Source organism: Vigna radiata, chromosome 5 (assembly GCF_000741045.1).
Source record: "Vigna radiata var. radiata cultivar VC1973A chromosome 5, Vradiata_ver6, whole genome shotgun sequence".
NCBI lineage: Eukaryota > Viridiplantae > Streptophyta > Magnoliopsida > Fabales > Fabaceae > Vigna > Vigna radiata.
In genome coordinates, this window is record NC_028355.1 from 27,880,131 (window position 1) to 27,895,587 (window position 15,457).

The following is a 15,457-nucleotide window of genomic DNA, read 5'->3' on the forward strand; positions in this document are numbered from 1 at the left end:
GGTGGAACCCAAACTTCTTATATCTCTAAGGGCTTTCAAAACTTGTCACTCCTTTTGGAAGAAAGCTCAAAACATTTATGCCAACAATATTCAGCGTCTCTATGACACTACGAACAAGCTTGCATCTCTTAAAATGGCAGACCATGATATGGTGTCCTTCATGGCTGAAGCCCAATCTGCCGTTGAAGAACTCATGATGTTTTTGGAAGCGGACCCATTAGAGGATATAAAAAAGAAACTAGAAAAATTTTACATGGTGTTGATCCTTTGTGCCCTACATCCCGATTTTGATCATCTCAAAGATCAGCTTCTGACCAGTCACGAGGTCCCCTCTATGGAAACATTGACCACTCGCCTTCTTTGTGTTCCGGTACCTCAAACTCAGGAAGCGCATGAACTAGTGGAACCATTTTCCATGGTTGCCACACAAGGAAGAGGAGGACGTGGCACTAAAGGAAGAGGACGAGGAGGTCGGGGACGTCCTCAATGCACATACTATAAAATGATCGGTCACATTCAAGAGAGTTGCTACTCCTTACATGGTTTCCCTTCAAAAACCGCCAATATTTCGAAGACTGAAACTTTCATTTCAAAGACTGAAACTTTCACTTTTAAGTTCACCAAGGATGAATATCAAAAGTATTTAAGGTTAAAGTCTAACAGCTTGGTACAATCATCTCAATCTCCCAATACATCAATAACCTACGTTTCTCAATCCATGGAAGGTCAAAATTCATGAGTAATTGACTCAGGTGCTTCTAATCACATTTCTGGTAATACCTCTTTGTTCTCATTTATTTCTTTTCAAGAAACATCTCATTTCATAATCCTTGCAAATGAATCTAAAACTTATTCGAAGGAGTCACTCATGTTTCCTTGTCTCCCTCCCTCAATCTCAACTTCGTCCTTTTTGTCCCTAATTATCCTTTTAATTTAATTTCCCTAAGCCAATTGACCAAAATGTTAAATTGTTCAATAACTTTTGATCATAAATCTTTTGTTATACAGAAGCGTCGTTCGGGGAGACATATTGGAGAAGGATATGAAGCTGGAGGATTATACCATTTTAGATCTCGTCCAATGGTGTCCTGTGTTGTTATTCCTAATCCTAAAGTGCTACATGATCGACTTGGCCATCCTCATTTGTCCAAATTAAAAACATGTGTCCTGAACTTAGTGGGCTCCAAACCTTAGAATGTGAGTCATGTCAATTAGGAAAGCATGTTAGATCTTCCTTTCTAAAAGGTCTAAATCAATATGTAGTTCTAGTTTTTCCATCATCCATTCTGATACATGGGACCTAGTTGTATCTCCTCCTTTGGTTTTAGATATTTTGTTACCTTTATTAATGAATATTAAAGATGTACTCATCGTTCTGAATTGTTAGCTATCTTTACATCCTTTTTGAATGAAATCAAGAATCAATTTAGTCAAGTAATCAAAATATTAACAAGTGATAATGCAAAAGAGTATTTCTCACCCTCCTTTTCTGCCATCTTGAGTTCCCATGGTATCTTACATCAGTCTACTTGTCTTTATACACCGTAGCAAGAACGAAAAAATAGACACTTGGTTGAAACTGCTTATACCCTTTTGCTTGGTGCCCATATTCCTCTCCATCAGTGGGGGATGTCATCTTAGTTGCATGTTATCTTTTTAATAGGATTCCCTCCTCCTCTCTTATAATAAAGTTCCTTTCTCCATTTTGTTTCCTAGTGATCCTCTCTTTCATACATCTTCCCGAGTATTTGGTTGTGTATGTTTTGTTCATGACATGTCTCCAGGTTTAGACAAACTTTCCACTTGCGCTCTCTAATGTGTCTTCTTAGGCTATTATTGACTTCAAAAAGGATATTAATTAGTGTTACTCTTCTAAAACTAAGAAGTTTTACATGTTTGTTAATGTCACATTCTTTGAACATACTCGTTACTTCTCTCCATCTGTTCAAGATGTTTCTATCCTCCAACAGGTCATTCATATTCCAATGGCTGAGTCAAATAACTTCATTGTCTCTGTCATTCCAAGTCTTGATCATAATCCTCCTACACTCGTTTCTCCACATACTAAGATCATCCCATACAAGGCCCCAATAGATAATCTACCTCTCCAAGACAATGGTGAATCTCCTACTTCAGATTCTTCTCCCTCGCCACCTCCTCCCGCGCCTCCTGGTGAAAATGATTCAGCATGGCCTATTGTCCTCAGAAAAGATACTCGTTTCACTCAAAACCCTCATCACATTTATAATTTTCTTAACTATCATCGATTGTCACCCTCCTATTACCACATAACACATAGATCACAAAGAAATAACTCTGCTAAACATCACAGTCATTGGAAGAACTCAAAATACATTTGCCCACTCAAAGAAAGAAAGAAAAACTATTAAAAGAAAATAGATTTTGTCACATTTACTTGTTGGCTTAAGTGACAAAATCTCTAACAAAATACTTTATGAGACATGTATACTCATTCTCATTAAAAACTTATTCACAGAGATTTCTTATGATGTCAAAATTTTTTAGATTATTCGAAGATTTGAAAATTAACAGAATTTATTCAAAAGTTTTCTACAATAAAATGCAAATTTCATATGATGTAACAAGAACTTTTCAAATTATTCGATGATTTCAGAATTAATAAAAAATTTATTTATAAATTTTTCAAGATACAACAAAAACTTTTTAGATTCTCTTAAATTTTAAAACTGACAAATTCAGAAGAACAAAATAAATGAACTAAGATAATTGTAGAAAATAGGAACAAAGAGAGAATGAGATGAAAACAAGAGAGATATGATAATATGAAGTTGTGTTGCGTCTTTCGAGAAGAAAAAAATCTATTTATTGAGAAAGTCACAGCCCCAATGGAATCTATAACTAAAAGATGGTTGACAATACCCAGACGAGAACATAAGCTCTCTCCCACTTAGGACCAGCATTAGGAGTTGCCAATTCTGTTTCTATCCTTTACCAGCTTTTAGCTCACTTTAGCATGTTTAGCACTCAAATACTACTAAGTCGAAAAGCGTAGAAAGAAATTAAGACAAATTCATAAGGACTAATGCAGATGCTTAAAATACAAACACAAACATTATAATCAAATTTATTTCGGAGCAGGTGCAGTAACTATCAAACTTATCAGCCACGCTATAATGGACCAAATGCTCCAACAAACGACGAAAAGGACAAAGAATCCAGCCAAAATAGTAAGGAGAGGAGGACCCTGAGAAGCATTGCTAGTTTCATTTACATCTGATCCTTCTTTGGGTGATTTCCCATCTACAGAGTTACGGTTTGTTGCGAACACAGTCAACAGCCTCTGATTCACTTTCAACCTCCTAAAAACTTTGCACCTGGATGCAATCCAAACCAGAAGATATATACAGTTTCAGTCAGATGATATATTACTACAGAAATAAGATAAAACATTTGTGATTAAAAAGGATGCAATTATTACAACAATGTAGATTACACACACACTGTTATAATCCATTCAAGTAACATGATAGAATGGAAGAGGAGAGCGTTGTTTCATTTTAGGTAAACATTTCTCATAATTTAATTATTTTTTAAAATACGAGGAACAGAAAGCACAATTTCAAGTAAACTTCCAAACATTATTTGTTCTTTTCTATAAATACTTTTATCATTTTCTGAATTTAGAAATCAAAATTAACCCTCTCCTCCCTCCCCCTTCAAACTCCTTCATCCAAACATACCCAACCATGCACATCTAAGGTCTCTGTTAGAAAACTTACATACAGCTTAACTTTTTCAGATTTATCTTCTGACAACTCGTGCACGGGTTTGGAAGAGCTTATGACAATTTGTGGCTTATTTTAATAAACTCTCTGGATAGTTTCTGTAAATAACTTATAACTAGTATGAAAACAGTTTTGCCCAACATCTTTTTCCACCATAAATATGTGCCTGTTCAATAACTTCAAAAGCCCCAGGTGCTTGATAAAGAGCAGGATAGTGAGAAACCTTTTTATTAAAAAATAAGAAAAGGATTAAAATAAGAACCATTAAACAAAGCAAAGTCCAAGATTGTACAATTTGTCCTATAAAAATTGAAGAATGAAGAATCCAAACCTCCACTTATTTATTTAGTGACAACCCCATATTTTTTCATTGCCAAACAACAGAGTTTTAAAGACAACTTTGATGCAATTGCATATTTTCTTTTGGTATGGTTCTCCAATCAAAATTGAAGTTTCGTCTAGTTAAGTTGCATATATTAATGGTTTGCATTAAAGATAAATGTAGATTATCGATGTAAAACTTTAATTTTAATTGAAAAATAACATTATGTTCAGACAAAGGTTTTAGGTCTGCTCTTATCCATTTACTAACAGCCGACAAAAATTTAGAGACAAAACATACATGTAATTCCTAAAGTGGCTTTTGATAACGTTCTCTTATCAAAGTCAGAGTTCTATCTCAGTAACTTCATAACAATGTTTGCTTAATAATGATCAATGTAGAACATCGAAATAAAACTCCAATTCTCACCAACGAACAACACTAAAAAAGACTGCATCTACGTTCTGCAAAAAAACTAAACAAAAATAAGAAAGAACAAGCAGGATTTTATCACAACTATTCAAACCAACAATTCTGTTAGTTCAGCACACTGCAAAACCAAACACTGGTTTCCACCGCCATATAGATGTTGAAATTAAAAAAAAAAAATAGTGTAAATCGGAGAGCAATTTAAAACACAAACCGAGCAAAAGCAAATAAAAATGTACAGAAAAGAAAAGAAATACAGAACTAATATGTAAAAATTAAGGATGAAGAGATAAAAAATTGAATGAAAAAGGTGAAAAAGTTTGAACCTGAAGGTAGAGGAGGAGAGAGAGAATTTGAGAGGTGGAGCAATGGAGAGAAATTGAGGTGGCGAAGGAAACCCTAGTCCGAGCTGAGCCTGTGGTAGTGCTGCTTGTGAGAATCTCAGACACGCCATATCACTCTATCACTCTCACTAACACTCAAACTACACTAAACAAACAAGGACCATCAAATTCTTATATAAATATCTTCACATTTATTTTCTGGTTTAAATTTTTTTATAAGCTTACTCATTTATCACTGTCATTTGAGAAGGAGAATTCAAAGATGTTATTTTTACAAGAATTGAAGGCATAATAGTACATTTTTATATAAGAAATTGATTTTTTATTTTTTTTTAACTTAAACTTATCTTTTATAATAGAAATTGTTTGGTATAAATTTTTAGACTATGATTTTTTTTTTCTAAAGTAATTATATTTTCTATTAAAGAATACATTTATAAAAATAAAAAGATATAGTAAAATTATTATTTTATAAAAAAATGAATATAGATATTAAAAATCGTATATACAAGAATCTTATTTTCGATGGAGAGAGATTGTGAGAAGAAAAGGTAAATGACTTTTTTTTAGTTTTTGTATTATTTCAGTGACGCGCCGTTATTTTATTATAGCAAAGGTAAGATTATTTTAGATCGTATTTTATAAAATCTATCTATCTATATAATATTATAGTTATGAGGATTTAATTATAATTTTATCCCTTTAATCTTTTATCATATGAGAAAATTTGTTCTAACATACAACATGATAAATTTATCGTTTTGAGATTGTAATATTTTTGTCAAAACAATTTTTTTATAACATATCTAAATTTCACCCTAAGTTAAAAAAAAATTACAAACACAAATAAATACCTATTATTTTATATATGAGTTTAATACTTTTATAATAAGTTAAAACATTGACAACCACTGATAAACTATCAAAAGGATTCATAAGAGACTCACAATTATAAGTGTATGCATTTTAAATAATAAACCACATAATCATTTAATATTTTTCATTACATGCACATATACACATCTATATTGGTACAATTATTGTCCTTAAATTTTTTTCATATTATTAAGGAATTTCATATGCAAATGGGTCTCATGTTCTTCAGTTTCCTGCTAAAGAGTTTTACTCTTGCATGTAATTCCTAAACTTTGGACCGAACATGAAACTAGAGATACTTTAATCTTACACACAAAAAAGGAGTCATGCTACAAGGATCTTTATAAGAAAGGTTCCATTTTGATCTTACTAACTAGTGCTTAACTAAAATAACTTCCTTTGACTTACATTTATCGAGAGTTACTTAATTAGGGTGAGAATACCTCCAACTATTCTCGTATTCAATTGTATAAAATAAATATTTATGATAAAAAATAGTAAGCTAATAATCTAGTTAGTTAATAAAAAAACTGTCTCTTGTACATATGAAAACAAACAATTACTAATAAAACGAAGAACATCGTACGCATAGAGCCATCGCTGTAATACTTTAATCAATGAAATTAGGATCCTTAGTCTTATGATAATTTATGGTAATGTAAAAAATGAACAAAAACATGGAATTGATAAAATCTACATAAATAATGCTAAGTCAAATCTCAAGATATTTTATTTTCAATTTTGCAGACCATATGCTCATCGTCTCAGTTCTCAACAGTGTCATAATCGGCAGCATTTTATTTATTTAAATTCAACTTCTTTAAAATGGATACAGATTAAATATTATATAATGTGTAAAAGAAACATTTAGTTCATAATTAAACAAAATTAATCGTTGATAGTGACAGTTTAAAACACTCTTGAAACTAAATCACCGTCATCATTACAATTTACATAGTTCCAATCTCATAATTCCTATACATTACACGTAATGAGTCTATAATTACATGCATCAATGAGTAGAAAAAATGCATCCCGCTAATTTGTGAATACAAAAGTCGCATTTGACAATACTCTTACGAATTTCAGCTGATAAAAGTATTGAAAGAATAAAGTGCTGTCCTTTTTATTTTTTTCATCGAGAAAGTTACATTCATCCATAGGGAAGATCAAAGTATATAAGTGCTGTCGATCTTTTGTCGAAAGCGTCATTCCAATTTAGAAAGAATACAAGGGGATAACCCCAGGACACTAAATGCCTTTATTCTTTTATATATGCTCCTTCATACCTAATAATTAGTTCATTCAAAAATGTGGAAAGAGAACTTTTGAGGGTGAAAATCCACCCTAAAACCTAAATACAAAAATCTTCTAAAATAGAAACGATGGAGGAGGGCAATGAATATTGCTCATTACAATCATACCAAACTTTTTAACTCAACAACACACATCTAACGCAGTGTGTTTTAGTCATTATTAACAGAGAAACGGCGCTTTAAATTTCAGGATGATTTGCCACACAATTGCTCGAGCTTCTCCAGTGTGACGCTCTTTGGCCTTTCAAGTGGCATTCCAAGAGCCCGATCCCATATCAACTGAAATCCATCAAAAGAGAAACGCTAACGCAAGGTAACAAAAAGAGAAATATTAACAAGGAAACAATGGGAAACGACAGACCTGAGGGCCAACTCCAAAGCTCCTCGATACCCCAAATAGAACAGTATAATAGCTGTCCACAATTTCAAAGTCATTAGATTCAGTTTTTACCCTAAATTAATTGAAAAAAGAAAACAATTTCAAGTCGAACAGGCGAGAAGTAACACTATACTTTTCCTCAGTTAGACCATAGTAGTTCAGTAGCACTCCACTGTGAGCATCAACATTAGGCCATGGATTTTTAACCTACACGAAAAGTTCAACCATATCAGCAATAAATTCCCACTAATAGCAAAGAGTGTAATGAGTACATTTATTATAGTTCAGCCTGTATCGAATTAAATGTGGGACACTACATGAAAACAGCATAATGAAACTATTCAAAGAGTGAACGAAGTTGAGAATAAATAATTCCATAAGAGGTATATTGAAAAATGAAAATATAAACATTACCTTGCCTAACTTAGTAAGAATAGGCGGCACAACCTCTTTTATTTTAGACACCTGAAAGGGTCACAGTCGCGTTAGATCATAAAGAAATTAAATCACAAGAAAAGACGGTTGGTTGTGTAGCAGGAAAACACTCCAAAGCAAACACAATCTGGAATTAGGAAATAAGTGATTACCAACTGGAAAAGTGGATCATTAGGCAAATGCTTCAAAGCAAACTCCCTCTGGCACGTGTATCTTGGATCTGTCTGGCGCAGAACCCCATGCCCATATCCAGGCACAACCTGTAGATTTAAAAGTAAAAAGCCAAAGCCTATAACCTTAGAAGTAGATGGTGGTATTCTCTCTAAATCATTTGGTGCGAAGATATACATATTATCACATACAAAAAACTTACATTAATAAAGCATAATATGTTTATTACATATATCATTTCCTTATTTTGAAGATCTACTAAAACCTCGATTAAATTTTCTAGTAGAAACTTCCCGTTAGGGAAGGCTTGTATTGTAAAAGGAAAAATTGTGGCTGGGTGTGTGCATGTGCAAATACATAAAAGGGAACTGAAGAACCATAATGCCCTCCAGCCAACATATGATTTTCCTCAGGAGGAAAACATTTTGAACACAACATTGGACACAGTGGCATGCTTTGTTCAATTGATTTTCTTTTCACTTTTTGAAGTGTAATTAGTATCATCAGCTCTTCCATAACAATTTTCATTACTTCAAAGTTTATAAAAAAATAAAAATTGAGCAAAACGCAAGTAAAAAATAAATCACAATTTAGCATCCAGATTCCTATCAGTTATGACATTTACCTGGCCTTTACTCAATGTTTTATTGATGTAGTCAGCCAATTGCTCTGTGCTTATGTTGGGAGTTCCAAACTCCGCAACTATTGACCTGATCCATCGGAGAACTTCCTGTAGCATCATAACAGAAGTGAACAAAATCAAACATATACGTATTTGCATATAAACTGACTAAAGTAAACAACACAATATAATAGTAAAGCAGAAGTGTTACTAAAAATGGTAAAAATGTAGGTATGAGTAAAATTTAAAACCACATACGATTTCTGAACAGAAAGACGAACAAAAGAAAATTTTATATCAGATAAACAGAAAACTGATAAAAATGGAAAACCAAATAACAAATTACCTGATTGGCCAAACCATGCAAGGGACCAGCTAAACCATTCAAAGCAGCCGCAAATGCAAGGTAAGGATCTGATAGAGGACTAGCGACCTGAGGGGTAAACACAGTACAGTACATTAAAATAATAAATATAAGAAAAACACAGGCCTTTACCACAGCACAAGTGATTCATATTAAAAATACGTGTTATTAGTATTTAATAAAGAAAAATTAGTACAGGATAGAAAGAGCTTGATTAAAGGAAGTAACTTACTAGGTGAGCTGTGTGCGAACTAACATTTCCACCTTCATGATCACTGTAAACAAAATTTTGGAAAAAGAAAATTCAAACATTAGAAACTGCAATTGCCTGTAATTAGAAGAGAACTATACAACTTCTCACTATCAATGTATGTGTCATCAATAGCAAAATAACTGGGGTTGCTGTAATTGCAGGAGCCATATACAACTGATCATGATCATAAAACGGTCATCATTAGCAATGGAATGCAAACCTGTGGATGGAAATATAAAGCCTCATGAACTCCAGCATTTCTGGATCATCAAACCCTAACATATGAGCATAGTTTGCACCATAATCCAAAGAATCGTCCAACGGTATGATTTTTCCATCCTTGTATTTCCTTTAAAATAACAAGTTAATTCAATCATCAGATGCCAGTAGAAATCTGTCAATTTTGATCAAGTCATCACACAATATATGATATGATATCTCTCGTTGTTCTTCTTTTGTGTGTGTGTGCATAATATAATGCACATCCCATAGAATATCAAATGTGTAATTTTGATTAGGATGGATATGCTTTACATACCGTCGATAAATATAAGCAGCAATGGCTGGCAATCGTGCAATTAAATTCAAGGTGTCCTCATAAGTTGGTTCCCAATACCTAAATCCAAGCAGTAAAACAGCTAGAGTAACATATAATGTTGGAAATAAAACAAACACCATTTAGAATTTTACCTTGCCTTAGCTATCCCACTCTCATAAGCTTTCTGAAACTCACTCTGCACCTGAAAAACGTAATGAATTGATTGTGAATCAATTGTTTCTATTTACAAGAAAAGGTGAAGAGAAACGATTATCATAGAAAAGAGGTTAGGAGCTTCTTAAACTTGTAAAGTGTGAGAATAGTAGGTGGAAAATCCTCTGATCTGTCCAGCTTGGAAATGAACAGATAGAGCCCTCACTGTGACTAAAGAGGAATGACCTTAGGAAAACCTATAATGACCCAGATATATGCAATCTGAATTGATGAAACAAGGTATTGATTGTCTGATTATTAATACTTTATTGAACGTAGTTATAGACTGACATGTTAAAGGTGGGCAAACCACTTCCAAAGAAAGGAATACGGGTTCCATTCAACTTAGATGTAAATTACTTCCAGAGTAGGATAAATGGATAAGAAAGGAAATAGCTTTATACACAGTTTTGGAGCTTATGATAAGTTTATTTTTTAGTTAACTTTTGTTTTCCCATTGTATTTCACAACAGCCTTGAGGATATTGTTGGGAGGGTTGGAGATGGTGATATGAGGGTCGACAACAAGAGAACAATGGAGCCCCTAGGGATCATGATCTGATTATATTCCAAAGACATATACAACAACCCAATATTTTATGATACTCATCAATTACTTTATCCTTTGCAAAACAAACAACACCTAGCACCAGTATTACTCAAGATTATATCGTCTTAGATGAGGTCTTAGAAAGTGAATTTATTTCTAACTCAATCTTATAAAATTGACCCACAAGTCAAGATTTGCACTCATACTATAATTTAGTCATATCTCTCTAATTGATGAGAGATCTCCAACACTCCCTCTCACACTAATGAATGGACATCTCAGGTGTGAAACTAGATATCCGTAGGTGGTTTGATAGTGACCTAATAAAGGGTGACACAACTCTAACAAACCTTATTATGATAGGCTCTATTACCGTCTTAGAAAGTGGATTTAGGTCTAATTTAACCAACAAAATTTGTTTGGAAAAAGATATTTGCACTCAATTATATGCTATAATTTGGTCAGATCTATACTCGATATGAAATCTCCTACAAGAGGGATAAGAACAAAAGAAGCAAGCAACCACATATGGTTCATTGAAGATTATAGCACTCAAATTGAACCTTGCATAAGCACATGTTAGACATGTTAATCAAGAATTTCCAGTCAAACATAGCTTGCAGTTATCAAATGATTTCCCTCCCATTTTCAGCTTTTTATGAGCAAAACTTTGATCCATTGTCATCCTAATGAAACTTTTTACAAAATTCTTTTCTCAGTCTTGATATTATCAAAGTATGAGCAAATTAATCAGATTGATAAACCCATTGAATTATAGAAAAAAAGTTACAGCTCAAAAGAACAGAGAGAAAACATAAATTAAAAGATCATGAAAGAATCTTTTGCTTGACCTGAAGTGCCATGACACCAGTTGTGAATTGAGTCATTGGATGAGCAGAAACAGGTAACGCATCAATTGCCTTATAAGCATAATCTGCAATAAAAACTAATAATAAGTCCAAGAATAAACACAGACTCAAGTACAAAAGAAACAAGCCAGCAAAATTTTTATGTTAAAATCTTCTAGACACATCTTGAGTGACATTTGAACAAGAGCAAAAGCAAAGGGTGAATGTTCACAACCCAGACAAAATGCAACAAAGCATGTCCATATATTTTACGCAACAAGCAGTTACAGATGTACAATTTGTCAAAAGAGAACCAAACATACAAAACAAAGACAATTGAGATGCAAGCCATAAGGTTCCTTTGCCGCCACGGTTCTAAACAACACACAAGCTACCAAGAGAGAATTATAATGATATATATAATCCTGAACATATTATCATGCACTATTAATGTTGTGTCAATTCACTTATTGAGACAGACCATTATACCAAAATGATGAGTAACACGTAGCTTCAAGGAAATTATAACCAAGTTATGACAGCAAAAGAAACTGAACCTGGGATAGTTGCACGACTTCGCAATTCCTGGGATAATGAGTCAACTTGCTCTTTGTTTGGTATCTGTGACAAAGTGTATGAGTCAAAGATTATACAACATAATCTTAACTGAGAGAAGATATTAAAAAACCTTGGTACAAGGATTGTGCTACATTATGTCACAAACAAACAAAGTTCAAAATAATTAATTTGATTTGATTTTCTAAAACTATTGCATACTTTTCCTGTCAATAGAAGCCACAGTACAGCCTCGGGCAAAGGCTCCCCACCAGGAAAAGCACCTGGAAGCTTTTTCTGGCATTCAGGAATGGACATTCCCCTAAAGCGAATTCCCTGTAAGACATAACAGGCTGCTCTCAGAGAACCCTTTTGTAAACAGTAAACATTAACAAAAAAATGCTACAATAAAGATTTTACAGATTGATCAAATTAGTCTAAAGCAAGAGCCAAGCACTTTAATAATCCTCTGAACTGTGAAGACTGTGTTAATTTAGATATTTACCTCATCTGGGTCAACAGCTGACCCAAGCCACACTAAAGCTGTCATTCCTCTCATTCCACCAAGTACCTTTCAATTGTGACAAACGGGTGCTCAAAAAATAAGTTAATCACAAGCTTATTGACAGGAGAAAGGATGGCTTTCAATGCCACTGGTAACTTTAAAAGATATATATATATATATATATATATATATATATATATACGCAAAAAGATAATATAATTACCATATCAACAGTTATCTTTCCCAACTCAACACTTCCATGATCTTTCTTTAGCTTCTTAACCCGTTCCTGCAACCACGTTTGTATGTATAGATTAAAACATAAGGTAGAGAGGTACAACATTCTTTTACAAGAATTAACTAGTGTTTTGCATGCTACAAGCTAACATGAAGAAACAATGAAACGAAGGAAACAGGTTATGAAATCCATCATAACTTTCAGAATTACAAAGCAGGTAAGGCATTAGCCAAGAATCTCAGACTCGTAATAGCACATGCACGGTACAAATCACTGCAACTATATTGTGCATTGAAAGTTGAGCACAAACAAAAATTTAATTCACATTATCTATCACCCACCAATATACCAACCAAAAATACAACATAGACACGACAAAACTATCAAACACTTCAATGAGATGCAGACACAATAAACCCCAAGAAATATGGATTACACGTTAATGCATCCAACGTTAAAACAATACAGACATGACAAAACTATCACACACTTGAAGGCAGACCCGAAAATTATCAATAAACCCTGAAAAATATGGATCACACTTTAATGCATCCAACATAAAACAGTGGCACCACGGAAGCTTAAATGGCAAACAAACCTGATACTCTGGAACGAGTTCTTTCAACTCAGAATAAAGATCCTGCAATAACCCACATAAAAGAAGAATAAAACTTAGTTTAAAATTTATAACCAACTTCACGCTATAATAAACAATAATTAGCCTGAGGTATCCTTCATTCCCAAAGTCCAAAGAGAAACTATACTAGAAAACCCAATTCCAAACTTCACCACAATAACAGTATTAGCAACACCCTCCTCAGATTAAACACAGCATCTAACACTGTTCAGAGTAAACTTTTCACCAAGCACCAACGACACAGAGATACGGATAGAGGAAAAAAGAAAATACAGTGTTACTGGAGGTCGGAGTTTGGAGCCATCTAACTGAATTCGCGAGATTAGATTGCTGACCCTGTCATTCCATTGCAAAAGTAAAAATCAGCGAGTCACATAAACAATAATCAAACACAAACAAAACAGTGAGTTACTGTTTTCCTCAGTTACCACGCGAGAGCGAAGCCGAGAAAGTGCAGAAACGCTTCTGAAGAACGCCATTTGCACTAGCACAACAACAACAACCTGTACCGGCTCTTCAGTGTTAGGAACGCATGAATTAAGCACTAAAAATCTTTCACAAAAAATCGGATGAAGAAAAAACTACAAGGTGAGGGATCGTGAATCGGAACAGTTGGCGACGTTGAATGATGAAAGAGAAAGGAAATGCAAGCGAACTAGTTAGGGTTTGAATGGGAAGAAGAGCGTACCGGTAAATGGTCAAAGAGAAAGGGAAGAAAGATCGCGGATCCAGAAACTTTGCGAACAGAATTGGTCTTTATAAAGACATTTATGCAATGAAGCGTGGTTTCTTAATTTAATATAAAATAGTGCTGCGTGAAAATTGGTGTTTAGGCTCTTCCAATATTTTTGGTATCAGTCAATGATGGTCATGACGTAAAATTATAATTAAAAGCCACCTTAAATAACATTAAGTTTTATAAATAGAGAGAAAAAAAAAGACTCCAATAATCATCGTATAATTAAACATACATACAGATTTATTCGGATGAGATTTGAAAAATATATAAATTAACTTTTTTGTAAATTAAAATTAGTTTATATATAAATTAAAAATAATTTTTTTAAAAAAACTAATATAGAAGATTTTACAGTTAATATATACTTAAATTAAACTTTTATAATTTATTAGACACTTGGTTTTAAAAAATATTAACACTCCAAGATAAAAAAAACAATTGTACATAAAAGCTACTGCTTATTTACTTTTAAATTTAATTATTTATAGCATTGAAATAATATTCTTGAGACATATTTTGAAAAAACTTGTCAAAAAATGTGGCTACTGCTTGTTTTAGTTCTTACTTAGACCTAAATTTTGCTTGAAAGTTCCATAAAGATTGCAAGTGATATAAGAAGGGTTAGTTAGGTCACACGAAACTGGACGACAAAGCTTTCATTTGACCTGTCTAAAATGGTTGGCTTGGTTCCTCACACAACCACACGTGCCTTCAAATTACTAAAGAAATAATAATACAAACTTTTTCTTTGTCTTTGCCTTTTTTATTTGTTTCTTTAATAATTTTTTTTATAACTTTTTTACAATTATGTGATAACTTATTATTGGTCCGTTTCAGATCAATAAAATAATAACACATAATTTATTGTCAAAAAATTATTAACATATCATGACCTTTTTCATTATGACATGTCAACAATTTTTCATAACAATTTTTTTACAATAAATCATGTGTTATTATTTTATTAATTTATTTGAATATAACAATGAATTAATCACCAGGAATCACATAAACATAGTAAAATTATTGTTAAAAAAAGTTGTTAAGAAAATATTTTTCAATGTTTTAAATGCAGGACTTATGTCAATTTTTTTGTTAATAAAATAAAAAATTTAATTTAGCTTTTAAATATATACAAACTTAAATAATTTCTTAATATTATACCTTAATGTCGAAATAATATTTAATTTACTATGAAATTTACTCTTAAATTTTTATTTCAATAACAATTTTAAAACAAAAAAGTAATAATAGAACGTATGATTTCGTATTCATTTAGAACTAAAATACATATTTTTTCCTTTTAAAAACTAAATAGGTTTGTAATATTATAAATTAATATTTAATTTTCTATAAA

At 32.6% G+C, this 15,457-nt stretch overlaps 3 protein-coding genes across 4 annotated transcripts; 1 reads left to right on the top strand and 2 right to left on the bottom strand.

The window, feature by feature from the left end:
• Nucleotides 1–133: 133 nt before the first annotated feature.
• On the top strand, nt 134–739 carry LOC106760564. Its single transcript, XM_014643985.1, has one exon. The coding sequence runs from the start codon at nt 134–136 to the stop codon at nt 737–739; it is 606 nt and encodes a 201-aa protein (XP_014499471.1).
• Nucleotides 740–2,775: 2,036 nt separating this feature from the next.
• LOC106761289 lies at nt 2,776–5,029 on the bottom strand. The gene is made up of 2 exons (XM_014644825.2): nt 4,845–5,029; nt 2,776–3,356 (listed from the first exon to the last, which is right to left on the bottom strand). Exons 1-2 carry the CDS (start codon nt 4,970–4,972, stop codon nt 3,107–3,109), a joined length of 378 nt encoding a protein of 125 aa, XP_014500311.1. The 5' UTR covers nt 4,973–5,029; the 3' UTR covers nt 2,776–3,106.
• A 1,810-nt stretch (nt 5,030–6,839) lies between these two features.
• LOC106762674 (citrate synthase, mitochondrial) lies at nt 6,840–14,176 on the bottom strand. Of its 2 annotated transcripts, none has more exons than XM_014646702.2 (20): nt 14,050–14,176; nt 13,790–13,864; nt 13,635–13,697; nt 13,323–13,364; nt 12,710–12,775; nt 12,487–12,552; nt 12,204–12,317; nt 11,984–12,047; nt 11,430–11,512; nt 9,969–10,018; nt 9,817–9,894; nt 9,499–9,627; nt 9,258–9,300; nt 9,008–9,094; nt 8,665–8,769; nt 8,021–8,128; nt 7,848–7,898; nt 7,567–7,640; nt 7,416–7,467; nt 6,840–7,333 (listed from the first exon to the last, which is right to left on the bottom strand). In XM_014646702.2, the coding sequence occupies exons 2-20, from the start codon at nt 13,838–13,840 to the stop codon at nt 7,241–7,243; spliced, it is 1,419 nt and encodes a 472-aa protein (XP_014502188.1). In that variant the 5' UTR covers nt 13,841–13,864; nt 14,050–14,176; the 3' UTR covers nt 6,840–7,240. The 2 variants fall into 2 exon arrangements, with proteins under 2 accessions (XP_014502188.1, XP_022637017.1); XM_022781296.1 differs by having other exon boundaries at nt 7,241–7,333; nt 13,947–14,063.
• Nucleotides 14,177–15,457: the final 1,281 nt, after the last annotated feature.